The sequence below is a fragment of the Lonchura striata genome, chromosome Z (assembly GCF_046129695.1).
Source record: "Lonchura striata isolate bLonStr1 chromosome Z, bLonStr1.mat, whole genome shotgun sequence".
NCBI lineage: Eukaryota > Metazoa > Chordata > Aves > Passeriformes > Estrildidae > Lonchura > Lonchura striata.
This window is the reverse complement of record NC_134642.1, coordinates 35,203,607-35,220,057: the sequence shown is the minus strand read 5'-3', so window position 1 is coordinate 35,220,057 and position 16,451 is coordinate 35,203,607. Positions and strand designations below refer to the sequence as shown.

The 16,451-nt window shown below is 38.6% G+C and overlaps 2 protein-coding genes and 1 long non-coding RNA gene across 7 annotated transcripts in view; 1 reads left to right on the top strand and 2 right to left on the bottom strand.

The window, feature by feature from the left end:
- The window catches only part of GHR (growth hormone receptor), a 143,932-nt gene extending 139,408 nt beyond the window's left edge, over positions 1–4,524 (top strand). For all 5 annotated transcript variants that reach the window (XM_021553893.3, XM_077790087.1, XM_021553892.3 and 2 more), the window contains exons 9-10: positions 1,381–1,450; positions 1,709–4,524. In XM_021553893.3, coding sequence (XP_021409568.2) covers positions 1,381–1,450; positions 1,709–2,668 — 1,030 coding nt within the window. In that variant the 3' untranslated portion in view covers positions 2,669–4,524. The remainder of the gene's footprint in view (positions 1–1,380; positions 1,451–1,708) is intronic.
- The window catches only part of FGF10 (fibroblast growth factor 10), a 525,855-nt gene that overhangs the window by 71,613 nt on the left and 437,791 nt on the right, over positions 1–16,451 (bottom strand). The gene's annotated exons all lie outside the window — the stretch shown is intronic.
- Positions 9,325–14,260, bottom strand: LOC144248283 (uncharacterized). The gene is made up of 3 exons (XR_013341671.1): positions 14,096–14,260; positions 10,581–10,653; positions 9,325–9,568 (listed from the first exon to the last, which is right to left on the bottom strand). It is a non-coding gene; the product is annotated as an uncharacterized LOC144248283 (long non-coding RNA).

The following is a 16,451-nucleotide window of genomic DNA, read 5'->3' as shown; positions in this document are numbered from 1 at the left end:
AGCCTCTGTAGGACAGATGCCATAGGTTTAGGTCATTGGAATCAAGAGATGAAAGCTTGAATTATGCTAGGCTAAGAAAGGAGCAGAGCACAGTTCTCCCTCCCAAATGTCTTCTCCAGGCAGTGAGTGGTAAAATTCTTTGTCTGTTTCATTAGAAGCAATGCCCAGTCCTGTCAGAATACCTGATTTGTGGATTCAACTGTAAAGCACAACTCCTAATCCTGAGAGCCCAACCAGTTTACACTACCTCTCCAGAGATTAGGTGGAAAATTACTGGATTTCTGGCTCTCACTTGGCTTTCTGGGCAGAACACTGAGGATCTGCTCAAAACCAGAAACATCTGAGGAATGTGGACATGCCATGGTTAAGCCAAAGGTGCCTAAATTTCTCTCTAGGCACTCTTTAAGACATCTGTGACCCTCTCTGGACCTCACCAACATCATTAACAAGGCAGCAAAACTAATACCTGGATTTGTATTTACCATTTCCCACTCCTTACTTTCTAAAATAGGCAATTAACATAATAGAAAGAGAATTTTGAATTTTCTTTTTGTTTATCTATTTGCAAAAGAAGCAGGGAGGTATAATGAAGGAGATAGGCATTACCAGCTACTTGGATTATGGTTAAGGGAAAATCATCCTTCTATTAGAATCGAGGCGGCAGAGGGAGTGGTTTGGTTTGGAGGGATTTTTGTCCCCTAAAAAATTAGGAATGCACTTTATGAAGGATTAGAATAGTATGTATTTCCACAGCCTGCAAATGCCCAAACAAGTTACTAGACCTTTCTCCATAACGGTAAACTTCTGCCTTAATTATATATTATTTGTTGCTGTAATAATTCAATAAAGCAGAACTGTCATAGAGATGGCAAAATACTAGCCTAAATTTTTACAGATGTTTTCCAGTTTTATTTATTAGTTCTAAAGTAATTCACTCTATCCACCAATTCCCATTTTCTGTTCTCCTATTTAAATTTATTGGGCATATGCAAGGCTACTGTGTCCATGATAAAAAATTTGGAGAGGTCACCATATACTGAGGTTCATATCAGGTTCCATTGAAAGGTATGTAAAAAGGGAATCTATTGACAGAGCTCTAGGAATTTACTCTCTTTCTATACAGCACTGAATTGTCAAAGACCAGACTCCAAAATTGATTCCCACATAAATTTAAGTGATTTCAAAAAAGAAGGTTGCAGAAAACTTGTGTCTTAATTTGCAATGAGAGAAAAATATTACTTCTTTTCCTTAGGAGTATTTTAAATTTCATTTTCAAACTTTTAAGTTTTGAAGTAATTAAATATAAATGCAATGTAAGTCTGTCTTCTTTCTAACTTCTTCAAAAAAGACTGTCAATTAAAAGCCTTTTTTTTCCTTCAGGTTAAAAATGCTTATTTTCCCTCCTGTGCCAGTTCCAAAGATTAAAGGGATTGACCCAGATCTTTTGAAGGTAATATTGAACACTAAAATCGACAGTGAGTATCTTTGTGGTAGTAGCAGATGACAACTGTTTTCCCAGGCAGAAAAGTTTTGTAGAAGAAAATTCTAACATTTGGGGAGTTTCCATAGAATTAGTTTGCATAAAATAATTTTGAACCCCTTTGCTATCATTACATAACTACAGTCATCTTTATATAAGTCAACATCATGAAAAGGACAAACATTTCTATTACTTCCTTTATAAGATCCTTTTTTATTTGCTTTGTAGAAAGGAAAGCTAGATGAAGTGAATTCCATTTTAGCCTGCCATGACAACTACAAGACACAGCTATACAGCGATGACTTGTGGGTTGAGTTTATTGAATTGGACATAGAAGACCCTGATGAAAAGAATAGAGCCTCAGACACTGACAGGCTCCTGAGTGAAGATCATCTGAAATCTCACAGTTCCTTGGGAGCTAAGGATGATGATTCTGGACGGGCCAGTTGTTGTGAACCAGATATTCCAGAGACAGACTTCAGCGCAAGTGACACATGTGATGCCACCTCTGATAGTGATCAGTTCAAAAAGGCTGCTGAAAAAGAAGATCTCTTGTGCCTTGACAGACAAGATAATGATGAGTCACTTCCAAGCCTTGCCAACACAGACCTGCAACACCAGCATAGGAATACTCAGTCTGAAAACAGCCACCCGTGGGCACCCTTTGGAAACAGTGTTGAGTCACCCCATCTGTCAGTCCATGCCCAGGTAAGCAACCAGAATTCACTGGCAAGTACTGACTTTTATGCTCAAGTGAGTGATATTACTCCAGCAGGCAGGGTTGTACTTTCACCAGGGCAGAAATCCAAGCTGGGGAGAGCACAGCGTGAAGGCTGCACAGAACAAAACTTCACCATGGACAACACCTATTTCTGTGAGGCAGATGTGAAAAAATGCATTGTTGTGACTTCCCACGAAGAGAATGAGCCACATGTTCAGGAACAAGGCTATAATGAAGACGCTTACTTCACCACAGAGAGCCTTACCACTACTGTTGCCAATCTTGGAGCTTCAACAGCAGCACCCCCAAGTTCAGAGATGCCTGTCGCAGACTATACGTCAATCCACATTGTTCAGTCTCCACAAGGCCTCGTGCTCAATGCTACCGCGCTGCCAGTGCCAGAAAAGGAATTCAACGTGTCTTGTGGCTATGTGAGCACAGACCAGCTGAATAAAATCATGCCCTAGCTCTTTTTTTAACTAGGTGTGTGTAGTGTTTTACAGCAGAGAGTCAGTTTTGGGCTTGTATGCTGAAATCAAAATGAAGTCAAAAAGTTTTTTGTGGTTCCTATAATTTTATCTGAAATGTTGCAGCGTAAAATATACATCAAAATATTCCTGTTGTGTTCTGTAAATATTATCTATGGATTTGTCTTGAGGCTATTTTATCTTGTTCTTGTGGGTGTTGATTTTTGTGAAATTAAACATTAAAATAACTGTTTCGTGCACAGTAAATTGTGCATTTTGATAAAGCTAAAAATCAGGTGGTTTAAAGTGTAAGAATTTAGAAAAAACTGCTGTTGGCAGAGATCTTTATATCAATAGCTGGGAACTGATCATATAGGTGAAAACACAAAAGTAGCTTGACTAAATAATACATCTATTTTGATTTATATAAATTGGTAAAATATATTTTAATACTTTGGTCATAAAACCATCAATGTTTTCTATTACACCAAATATTGTAGTTTAATTATGGTGACCCATTTAAGTAATGCAATTGCTGCAGTCCTAAAAAGGAGTTTTCTGTTTCTTAAAATTTTGTTCATAGGTAAAAGAAAAAATTAAGTTTTTACAGAGCCATTTTATATCCAAAGAAACCTATATAAAGATTTTGGAATATTGTAGGAATTTAAAAGTTTCTGATTCTATTACTTTCTTACAGTAACTATTATAGAAATATACATGCAATTTAAAGTTCTATGTAAAATTTTAAAATATACAGCATACTTGGACAAATTATTCTGTTCCTCATCAGATTCTAGTTAATGCTAATAATAATACACTTTTTATAAACAGAATCTTGTTGACCACAGTATTAAACACTGTGCAACTAAATTTTCACTGAATATTTTTGAGAACATGTGAATAAGCTCTGATAACTTAGCAGCATAGTATCTTCCTATTTGACCAACTTCTGAAGCCCTTCCAGAGCCAAAGGTATCATTATTACATTTATTAGTCTGTGCCACATAAAGTGTTTATTTAAAAAATTAAATTTAAGGACTTCAGAAGTTAGCCAGCAGTTAATTTTTAAATATATTACAGGATTAAAATACTTCAGTGGAACAAGGGGATCAAGTGCAGTATTGTTCAAAAGTGGTTTTCATTTTTGCAGCCTAACAGCATCTCCTCTGACTGTGTTAGGCGGCCTTTCAGAAGGAAAGGAGAGAAAACTGAAACTCAGTGGGGAAGCTCTCTTTGTTCTTACATATGTTAAGAACCTGACAGAGCCTTGCAATTAACTCTTACTGTTTCAGGAGTGACCTTGCTAGGCCATGGTTTCATCACAAGAGGGTTTTTCTTAGAAAGCAAGTAGGAACATTCATTTCTTTATTCTGACCTGAGCAGAAGTGTATGATGTGCAGCAAATTCAGGTCTTGCTTATGATGCGTCCAACTGAACTCACTGATGCTCTTTTTGTGACCAAGTGCTACCAGTGCTACAAAACTGGGCCCAAATACTGGGTGGGATTTTTAAGTTTAGCACGTACTTTATGGTAAATGTGCATTAGATATTCTGCTAATTTGCTGCTATAATTTTCTAACAGCTATATTATTTAGTTTCATATAAAATTTCATAGATGATAGACACTAATGCAAGTAATGCCTATGTGTGTGTTTGAAAGAAGTTTCTTACTCTGTTTCTATTGCCAAAAATAGTTAAATACCTCAGTCAAACTCAGAATGTCATTTTGGTACTTTACTGGTCACACAAGCCATGATATGCCGGTCTGAAGATGTGTCTTTCAGTTTCTATTTAACTTTCTCTATGTTAGTGTTTTGTTTGTTTTTCTCAGAGTTTAATAAATGTATTGTCTTTGATCTGTCTGGACACAATGTGGTTTTTTGCAGATAATTATTTTTTTTAATGGAAAATGGAGATTCTGTTAGGAGAAATCAAGTATTTCCCACAGACAAAGCATAAAGCCACTTTCCTTAGAATGTAAACAATGCCTTATGTGATCAGTGTTTTCACTAATGGATGTGTATGGAGAGATGGGACATACTGCATCCAGAGCTGGTCAAGGCATGTTGCCAGTTTAGCTGACCCATTTATGTGCTGCTGGAGCATCTTGTGATTGGCAAGCTGCTCCAACAGCCTGTGCTGGTGCATGGGCTCATTCTTCCCCAGCTGCAGGACCCTGCAAATTTGACTTTGTTTAACTTCATTAGGTTCCTCTCCTGTTCATGTCTCACACAGCCTCCTGGAGTATCAACCACTCCTCCCAGTCCTGTGCCATGCACCAACTTGTCCCTTCACCCAGGTCACTGATCAGTAAGATGAACAAGATGGACTGAGCCCTGGGGAGCACTGCTCACTACAGGCCTCCAGCTGCACTCTGCACTGCTGATCACAACCCTCTGAACTCTGCCAGACAAGTCATAATGCACTTCATTGTGCTCTTATCAACCCATGCTTCCTGAGCTTCTTTTGAGGATGTTACGAGAGAGTGTTAAAAAGCCTTGCAGAAATCCAGGTAGACAACATCCACTGCTCTCCCCTCATCTACCCAGCCAAGCATTACATAATAGAAGACTTTTTTATTCCCTATGCTGCATGCATTGGTCTACAAGCATTCCAGGGAGGTAACTGGGCATGCAGGTCTCCCAGGAGGGTTGCAGGAGAATTACCACAACACGCACAGCCCCTCCATGAGGTGGCTGACCTTTTAGTTCTTACCTTTGAAGGCAGCTAGGGAACATAGGCCACTGCTCTGGTTTGCCTGGTCTGTTTCCTAATTGGATGCAATGGTGTGAGCGTTTCCATTTTGGATCCCACCCGCAAAGTCCTTCACTTTAAAGCCCATCTCAAACACATTGGCCAGCCTGCATGTAAACTGCCTGCATGTGTTCCCTTTCTTAGAATGACACTTTGTTCATAGATTACCTGGCAGAGTTTAATCTGTTCTAGTATCTCTATTCAGAAACCACGTGGTTCTCAAAAGCAAGGACTCAAGTTGTTCTGCTGGCTGTCTCTGGTGTCAGCAAGAAGCCACATTGGTTTGGAAAAGTTTTGATTTGAGCCTCTTTTATCCATCACAGAAAATGTAAATTTCCAAGGCTTAGTGTTTCAAGAAACTGAAAAAAGCATAGTTTATACCAGTTTCCATTAAAATAAGAAATAATTTTGTCAAACATAATGACTTACACTACTATTCTCTACTACTTAGGGTGAAATATTTTTTCTGATATATGACACAGGGAGTGAGATCAGCAGATTATGACAGCTGTTCAGTGTGATTGAAAATTAACATTATAAAACATATATCTTCTATTTAAAAATGAAGTATTAAGGAAGAGTTGAGTGTTCTTTAGACTTGCCATGATTTTAGAAATGCCTTGATTGATAATGACAGTCTCTGTTGGGAACACTTTACTGTCATTTACAGCTTAGTATATATAAATACATATGCATTAGCATAGTTGTACACATGGGAACTAATTCTCTTGTTCAAAAAGAAACTTCAAAGCATATGACATTTAGCCACAGGCAACTTTCTTTCCTGCACTTAGATTTGCTATTTCAGGGGCCTATTACCAGACAAAAAAAACAGGTGTGCCTGATCTATGAAGAAAAGGGAGAAAATGTTTGGAGCACGATACTATTTTTATTACAGAAGAAATGTAAACATGGGTGGTGGGAAAATAACTAAACACTACAGATTGTTAGTTTTGCAATACCAATTTTTCAGTTTAACTCAGATTCTATTTCACCAAGATGGTGGAATTGATAAGACTTTCACCAGTTTTTATAATCAATTGACTTTGAGGTGATACAAGTGGATGTAGTTCTCTCTTGGAACTGACTCTGTCTAAATATTATTTAGCAGTAGAAATTCTTCTCTCTGACTAATCATTATTAATTGCATATACAGTCAGTGCTTTAACTGCCATAGAAACCATGCCCTCAGGCCACAGAGAAGCATGATGTAGTCCAAATCCATTTCTGTGATTAGTATACTACTTAAACACTCTGGCATAACTGTATTGTGCAAGTGCTTCCTTATCTTCTCAAATGCAGAAGCAGAAGAGAAACTGTACCAGCGGTGTCAGACAAACTGGCACAGCAGGCCGGCTGCCAGCAGTCAGCATGATAAGCAGATGCAGTTATTAAAATCGATGCATCTAGTAAACTGGCACACTGTTTGACAGGTTTTTTTTATCACTACAGTATTTGGTATTTCTTTTGCATAATATAAGCTTCTTTATCCTGATACATGAAAATTACCTGACTAAACATACATTAGCTTCCTGCAATTAGTCTAAGAAAGCAGATCATCCAACATCATGTGGTAATTTGTGAGAGAACATAGCTGAACTCCCCTCCTTGACACTAGAAGAAATAAAAGTCTGCAGAAGGTTTAGTGGGACTAATAGCAAGTCGATGAACTTATGTTTACAACTTTCTATAGCTTCCCATCACAATGCTAAAATGATGTTTCCACTACTGTCCCCAGTCTGCTTTTGAGCTCATACTGGAGGAAATGAAAACTGTTCCATAACAGACACCTGAGACCTCGACATGCCAGGAAACTGATTACTCTTTTTTTTTTTTTCGTTTTAATATATATTAATTTTCTTGAATACAAAACCTTACAATATTATACTAGAAAGACATAAACTGTAGAACAATACAGTGTCAGTTAACTTCCTCATATTAAACCTTTTTGGATTTATTTCCCAGCAGCTATCTGTGTAGCATGTACAGTGCTACAGTCTCAAGATACAGAGGGAATACCAACCTTGCCCTTTTGAATGAAAAACTCCTTCAGGAACCAATTCTGTGAGATTACTAGATGTACTTTCCTTGGAAGAAGAGTAAGGCTCAGGCTTGGAAATTTACTAAAGACAACATGCTTTCTAGCTAAAACCGTGCTACCAAATGAGTATATCCAACCCTTCTTCAACAGACATCTAAGCACATCTGAGATACAGTTGTTGCCCAGAGATCATTATAAGCATCCTATCCTCCATCTTTGGCCTAACAGTGTGGGGTTCCTTAAGCCAAGTTTTTAACTATGTGGTGGAATTCTTTCTTTCTCACAGCATATCTTTAGGTGGAATGAGAAAGATTTACTGGTGCCCTGAAATGCCATGAAAATTTTCAGTGACATTTTCTGAACCAAACTACTGCTGGAACAATGTGCAACTCTGGACAAGCTCCTGTGTTAACTGCAATTAAATATCTAAACCTACTGTGTTTGAAGATGCAAAATTTTACTTACTTAGGGTTCACACACCTTGTAGTCACAGTCAGATACCAAGAACACACTAGCCAAAGAATTACTTATTTTATTATAAGCTCCAGGGACACATGGTCTCTTGATTTTATAGTATAAATAATGGCAAAGTTGTGTCACTTTCTTTTGAATGTGGTTAGTATTAGTTAGCTATTCTCTACCAATCACCAACTGATCAATTACAACAACCTTCTGAATTTACTTTGTTGAGGAATGTATTAAATGACTTTTTAGAAGTAAAATGCATACTTTCAGCTTGGTACTGAAATTGAGCACTGTCATAAACAGAAATACAATAGACACACGTATGTCTTTACAAGTTACATTCCTGATTCCACAGGGAATGATGTGCATAAGTATTCCTTTCTCCCAAGACCGCCCTCAGCTGTTTAACTTCCATAGGAGAAGGACTAATATTCAATGGATGGAAAAGTAAGAAAACAAAGAAAATAGCATCCAAATGGACAGTTTCAGATAGGATCAATAAGACAAGATTTGATAATTGCTGAAAAATGCTCCCTAAGAAAACATCCTGTGGTGTACTGTTAGAATGTGGTGCTGACAACACTGAGATCATAGGTTTTATCCCTATATGGGCATTCACTTTAGATCCTTCTGGGTCCCTTCCATGTCAGCATATTCTATGATTTCAGAGAAATGTATTTCAGATAATATGCTCCTTGCCAGTCATTTGTGTGGTTTACGCACTCACTACCAGACTGGTTTTTTTAGATGTACAAGAAAACTAGGTCAGAAATTCAGCATTACTTTAAAAGTACAAGAGATCCAGAATTACAAATAAATTGTAAGAACATACCTGTTACATTTGTGCTTAAAATTTAAATTATAATAGTTTGACCCATCAGCATACAACAGAAATATAAATCCAATGCAGATGGGAAAGCACAGGAATACATGTAAGATTACTTAGAAAGCTAGGAAGAAGCACAATTACTTCTCTTGACTTAATTATCCTTTCTCTATTATTCTACATCTCTGAGATTCATCAGTCATCTTTGTCATATCCTATTTAAAGTAGACAAAATATCTGTTAAATGCTTCCAAGGAAAGACTGGGGGTTTTGTAGGCTTGCACCATAGCTTGCCAGGATAGAGTTTTGACAATACTGGAATGCTGACATGGTTGCTGTATAAATAGTAAATAGTAATTTGCAAAATGAAAATCTGAGGATAAAATTATGCTGATGTCTTAAAGATTTTCAGCAAGATCAAGAATCTTATTTTGCATAATTACATTCTTTATGGAAGTGGCTCCAAATGGATGACATTGATACATTCTAATGAAGAGTACTTGACTACCTAAGAACTCAGGGCACAAGAATAACTGAATACAGGTAGATACACTCTTCCCTGTAGCATAGATTAAACTTTTATTTCAATGTAGTTAAATTATTTAGTCTATATATTTGATTTCTGTTGTGCCATAGATACATACATATCCAGAGAAGCTGTGGTTGTCCCATCCCCGGAAGTCTTTAGGGCCAGGCTGGGTGGAGTTCTGAACAACCTGACCCAGCAAAAGGTGTCCCTGGCCACACCAGGGGGGTAGGAACTACAGTACCTTTAAGGCCCCTTCCAGTCCAGAGCATTCTATGATTCTGTGATCTATGAAAAAAAAATCTGTGTCAGGAAAAGAGCAACAAGCTATGCTACAAATCAAAGCTTGTGTGATGATTGACACTTTTAAAACAAAAGCGTTGTTCTGACCAGATAAATGACTGCAAAGGTGTCAGACTATAAGGACATATGAGGAGCTTTTTTCCTCTTGGAAAACAGCACATACCAGTCTACACAACAAAGCACTGGAACAGGCTAGCTTCATTCCATATGGCTAAGTATTTTATTATGAGTTATACTGCAGATGAACATAGGCTATTCTGGACAAAGACTTAAAGACAGCAAGATACAGTCACCTAGTTTTGCATCTATAGTAATTTGGGAAGTTATTTCTCAAGGCAAAGCAATGCCATTTTACACTGGCATGTAAAACAGCTCACAAAGAAGACTGTGGGTTTTCACAGATTCACTGAATGATACACATTTTAGGAGATTTCATTTGTCACTTAGCTAGAGTTTACTTTTTTTTTTTTTTTTTTGGTTCATATTGCATAACAGAGCACTCCTGTTAAAATTGCAAGGTATGGCATTCATATAAGGAACATTAGAAATTTACTGCTTGCCAGTCTCAAGTTACAAAAAAATGAAACTTTTATTTTAATACATACCATAATCACTAATGCTAAACCATTTTTTTTTTTCAACTACTGAAGTTATAAAGCAGAAATAAGGTCATCCTTTGACAAGCAAAAAGACAGAAGAACAAGAAATAATACTTTGTAAACAGAAATTTCTGTTTCTGAATAACAACTAAAACACATGCTGGAATTAAGTGAATATTTTTTTTCCCCTTAAAGACTCCCACACCAATACTTAGGTAGCAAACATGAAATCAACTTTTTTCCCTCGGGTGATTTTTATGGCTACAGATACGTTTTAGCAGGTATATTTGGTCATATACATAAATATATTTATTTATATATTTATCTATTTAAATGTTTTCTGCTATATTATTATACTTATTAATGTGGTGGGTTGACGCTGGCTGGATGACAGGTACCTACCAACGCTGCACTATCACTCCCCTCTGCAACTGGACAGGGGGTAAAAAAGTTTAACAAAAGGTTCATGCACTGGAAAAGAGAGAGAAAACAGACTTGACTTAGAAGAAATAGATTGAATTTATTGCAAATCAAATCCAGGGCAGGATAATGAAAAATAAATCTTAAAAACAATTTACACCCACACCTCCCTCCTTTCCCAGCTCTACTTCCTCCACATCAGCAGTGCAGGGAGACAGGAATGGAGGTTATGGTCACTTTACCACATGTTGTTCCTACTGCTGCTCAGGGAGAAGAGTCCTGCCCCTTCTTCAGTGTGGGGTCACTTCCATGGGAGACAGCTCTCCATTAACTTCTCTAGTGTCAGTGCTTCCCATGAGCTGCAGTTCTTCATGAACTGCTCCAGCATGGGTCCTTTTACATGGGGTCCAGTCCTTCAAGAACAGCTTGCTCCAGCCTGGGTCCCCCACTGGATCGCTGGTCCTACCAGCAAACCTGCCACACCATGCCAGGAACCTGCTCCAGCATGGACTTCCCACAGGGTTACAGCCTTCCTTTGGGCATCCACCTGCTCTGGCATTAACCCCCATAGGCTGCAGGGGCACAGCTGCCTCACCAGGGCCTCAGCACGGGCTCCAGTGCCTGAAGCACCTCCTGCCCCCTCCTTCTGCACCAACCTTGGCTTCTGCAGAGCTGTTCCTCTCTCATACTCCCACTCCTTTCTTCTCTGAGCACAATTACAACTGCACAGTAGCTTTTTTCCTTTTAAATACATTATGACAGAGGTGGTTCTACTGTCCCTCATGGGATTGGCCTTGGCCAGAGGTGAGTCTGTCTTGGAACCAGCTGGCACTGGCTCTGCCAGATGTGGGGAAAGCTTCTGGCAGCATCTCAAAGAAGCAACTCCTGTAGCTCTCCCTACTCTTCTCCTGCTACCAAAATTTGGCCATGCAAACCAAATACAAATAAACATGTATTTGTATGTATTTTGTGTATATTTCTGCTATCATTGTTTGGACAAATATAAACATTTTGGAGAATGCAGGAGAAATGGGTAGTTCTATACCAAATATCCTGACAGCTTTCATCTCCTAAACCAGAAAAACAAATCCTTCTGTCAAAAGGAATATAACATGTCAAACAGGATAGATGCATGAGAGTACAATTTATACTCCCATCTTATTAAGCTACTCTGCAGTCTGAGATGCAGAGTAGCTGTACCTAAAGTCAATGTGATACTCTGCTAAACACTGGGATGAGTGCTCTGGCAGTCTAGAGCAGGTTAAAACCTATGCTCTTCCTTCTGTGTGTTCTTCAGGAAAAGACAGAACAAATAATTTTGTAAACTGCATTGACTCTTGCAAAGTTTAACTCTGTGAAGGAATCTGACACATCCATTTGAGATGGCTAGAGTTGCACAGAAAGCTGTTAAAGACCACCAAAAAGGCATAGAGGTCACCAAAACACTGCTCAACCCCATGCCTAACTTTGAGATTTTAAATGTACACAGATGATGCTGTTTGTGAGAAACAGAATATGAAACAATGTCTTGTCACAGGTCTTTGGTGCAGCAATTTCTCTTACAGGGATGCTCACAATGGCAATAAAAGGCATCAGTGTTTTCCGTATGTGTTAGAAACTCTCTGTAGGTTGCAGTATGCATCATCAGCTACCTGCTGCTTTTCCTGCCTAATACACAGTGGATGTCAAACATTTTTTCAGTGGCCACCAGACTCTTGAACTGTCTTGCATGAGAAGTTACTACCCTATAAAGGACAAAAACAAATTAGAATGAACTCTTAATGAACTATAGATAAAAATCTCATATTTTGGAAGCATGCAGTGTTAAACTGCTTATTTTAGCAGCAATATTTTAAAAGCTAAAACAAAATCATATTTGCTGACTGTTAAACCTTTTACACGTTAAATGTTGTACCCCAGCTTATAAACTTCATTCCCTGTATTTCTGTGTCAAACAAAATCTGTCAAACATTTTTCCCTCAATGTTTATTTTCTACATTTTTCCCCAGTCTGTTCATAGTAATCACATTCTCAGAAGTCAAATGACATATTTACATACGGGTTATTTAGCATAGCATTATTACAAATATTACATGTGGACACTGAGTAACATTTTTGCCTAATCCTAAGAATTGGATTTTAGTCTTCACTTCCTGTCTTGCTATGAATATAATCCATACAAGAAATATACAGATAAATAACACAAAAAGCAGTCTGTGCAATATACTGTGCTTTACTGTATGGTAAAATGCTCACTACTCAAAAGTTTGGTGGGGTTTTCTCTCCTTAGTAACCAACAGCAGGCTTTTTTCTAGGTCTAAGATTAACATTATTCCTGTGATTAACAATTTTATTAACTTTAATTACAAATTTTTAATTCTAACTTTTTGAAAGTACCAAACCTTTTGGAAAAATTGTGCACTTGACAAGAACAACTGAAACTGTAAAAGAGGTTTTGTAAAAATCAGTATGTGAAGCAGGGAAAGTGAGCTAGGAAATGTGAGCAGCATGTACCAAGTTCCCTGGGTACCTCTTTCTTCCCTGGGTACCTCTTTCTCTTATTAATATCTGTCCATGACACACTTGGCACTGTGTCCTTTCCCCACTGATATCTCAGCTGCAGACCTGCTATCCATGAAAATTATTTTTTATCAGTTTGCCTACTCCATGTCCCAGTGCACACAACCAACCCACAGATGTTCTGATAAAGCAGCTGCCTGCCAAACAGCATGTGTATGTGACCATGACTGGTAGGTTGTTATTTCTCTGGGTGTTTGCAGGCAGAGAATGTCCTGCGTGCACCCACATCTGATTTGCACAGCAGACAGTTCTGCTCATGGGGACAGCACCAAAAAGTATTCAAGATGTAACATCTCTCTATTACAGACAAAAAGCAGGTTATCTGAGAAAGCCATGGAGTATTTAGCATTTGGACAAGAATTCCATTTATACTGTAGAATCACAGACAATAAGGGTGTATGTCCTGAACATGGATAGCTGGAGTGCTATGGAGCCAAGAAAGGACAGCTGGTAATAACAGAAAAGAATTGATGGTAAGCACCAAGGATTGTTGGTTCTAGGACACCGTGAGAAAGAACAAGATGTGGCTGGAGAAGGGGTCGTGTGGAAGTAATGCAGCACTTTTTCAGGACAAACATTGTTCCAGTTTCTGGAACACAACCCAGCACAGCACAAGTGCAGGAATGAGGCCAACAAGTGGGAATGGACTGTAGGGGAGATTAAAACTACCCAAGACCCCGGAAGCGTCCTTCCCTTCCCTTCCCTTCCCTTCCCTTCCCTTCCCTTCCCTTCCCTTCCCTTCCCTTCCCTTCCCTTCCCTTCCCTTCCCTTCCCTTCCCTTCCCTTCCCTTCCCTTCCCTTCCCTTCCCTTCCCTTCCCTTCCCCTTCCCTCCCCTCCCCTCCCCTCCCCTTCCCTCCCCTCCCCTCCCCTCCCCTCACTGCCATGTGCAGACTAGGTCAGGAGCTGACATACCACTTCACACTTTGCAGACCCCCTGACTTGTCGTTCTGTTCAACCACAAGCATTTACGAATCTTGGCTTACGGGTGAAACGTCACACACTAGAATGCAGGTTGGGCTCCAGGAATGCACTTATGAAGCCTATTTATGTAAAAAAACTGGGTCCATAAAGTAAATTAACACCTGCCTAATGAGGACACAACCAACTTTCAACGGGGGGGGTCCGATCTCACCCGCGGGAGGCGGAACCCGCGCGGGGGTGGGCCGAGCCCGGCCCCGTGGGGGCGCGCCCCCCCAGGGCCGGCGGCGGTGGTACGCTCCGCCCGCGCGCTGCGCTCCCCTCAGGCGCCTCAGGGGCAGCGGCGGGGCTCGGGTGAGCGGGGGCCTGGCCTGCTGCTGAATAATTCCTACATACGGCTAATAGCTCGCTCTCTCTCTCTCTCTCTCTTGCTCTCTCTTGCTCTCTCTTTCTGTATCTCTTTCTCTCTCTCTTTCTCTTTCTCTTTCTCACTCTCTCTCTCTCTCTCTCTCTCTCTCTCTCTCTCTCTCTCTGTCTCTCTCTGTCTCTCTCTGTCTCTTTCTCTTTCTGTCTGTCTGTCTCTCTCTCTCTCTGTTTCACTACCATATGCAGCAAAAAATTGAAAACTTTTCAAAAGTGGTATCACCAGCTGCAATAGTTTCGAAAGTGATACTGGGAAAGCATCGATGGCAAGGGGTCAAAGAGGCATTAAACGAAAGTGTCACTTTTACGGCAGTCAAACCCATTATTTAAATCTTTAGTTTTTCCCCCCGTGACATAAATATCATCGTTCAAAACACGAGTGTCAGGTTTAACATAAAATGCTTTTTGAAGACATAATGTGTAATAGTAATAACAGTGATGAGTTCTCCTGCTGGAAAAAATACAACATTAATAATACAACATTCTTTTTAATTTACTGTTGCAGTTCAGCAGGCGTTTTGTACCCAGTGGTACTGTTGCCAAGTGCTGAGCACATCCTGTCTTCCGAGAAAACAAGTGATGCTGTAGAATAAGAAAACACACAAAAAGAACAGCTCAACACAGCAGCTCCATGAATTCTATCCTCTGTCAAAATGCAGAGAGTGGAACACAGTTGTGAAAGTAATGAAAAAAATTGGCAAATATAAGATACTGCTCATGATAAGGATTGGAAAAGTCAAGGATTTACATTCATAGTGTACATTTAGATTATCAACTAACAGAATATTAAGATGGGTAATTCTTTTAAAAATTCAAGTGTCCTGAATTCATATTTAAAACCCCAGTAGGTTGCAAGTCATTAAGATTACTAATTAATTAAAAAAAAAAAACCCTCATGAATCATTTATTTTTCCAAGTTTACTATATTCTGAAAACTTAATTTAAAAAATTGAGTTTTGGCCTATGAATTAGTTTTAGTCTCACTGAAGGAGGAGTGGGCAGAAGAAAAAAGTATTAAATACACAGAACTAATATTGTATTGCTTTGCTCAAGAAGTTACATACACATAAAATCTTGTAAATATTGAATGACTGAGAAAATTACTCAGATTTGGTTTCTGCTTAGTGTTGTGCATTTGCCCATTTCTGCGTAACTGTACTGCAAGTATTTCTGTCTGGAAACTCATTCAATTTCTGGGTAGTGAACACATTTTAACTTCTGGTTCATCTCCTGATTGCAAATTTTTTGTTATTTGTAAAAAGGTTGATCACACATTACCATGTAGAAGCTGTGATTTTTTTTGCACCACATGGTTTACTAGTAGGTGTTGGAATTTTTGTCTCATGGAGCCTGATGTTGAGATATAGTTTGAGAATTTTTAGAAGCATTCATGTTGTGTATTTCAGATCCATCTCGCAAATACATGTTGAAGATTCTGTAAGTAGAATTTATAAAAATAGGGGTTGTGTTAAAAATCTGGTGCCTTTCAAAATACTGTATTTTTATTCTGCAGCAGGGTTTATGTCTTGCAGTGCCTATAATTTATTTAACACTTGTTGTTTATAAGAAAATATGTAAGTACCTCTAAACCTGAGTAGCCAAGTATTAGAGTATCTACACAGGTAAAAGATGTTGAATTAATATGTGTCTGGTGCATTATTCTGTCTATGGAAGTGGATCCAAGTTAACTTTTTAATTGCAGCAAACTTTCCAAATTCAACCACAATATATCAGTTTGACAGGTAGTGTTTGGGCTTTCTGACATTCATTGTATTTCCTAGAAATGCAAGATCTTAAATGGGCTGAAGTTTAGCTTCGACACAAAAATAGTTTTAATTTTAAAAAATAGTCTTCTATGTTTTTCTTATATTCTTGCCTAAGAATTTATGCGTTGTGGATGAGAAATGTATTAATTTACAGATCTATT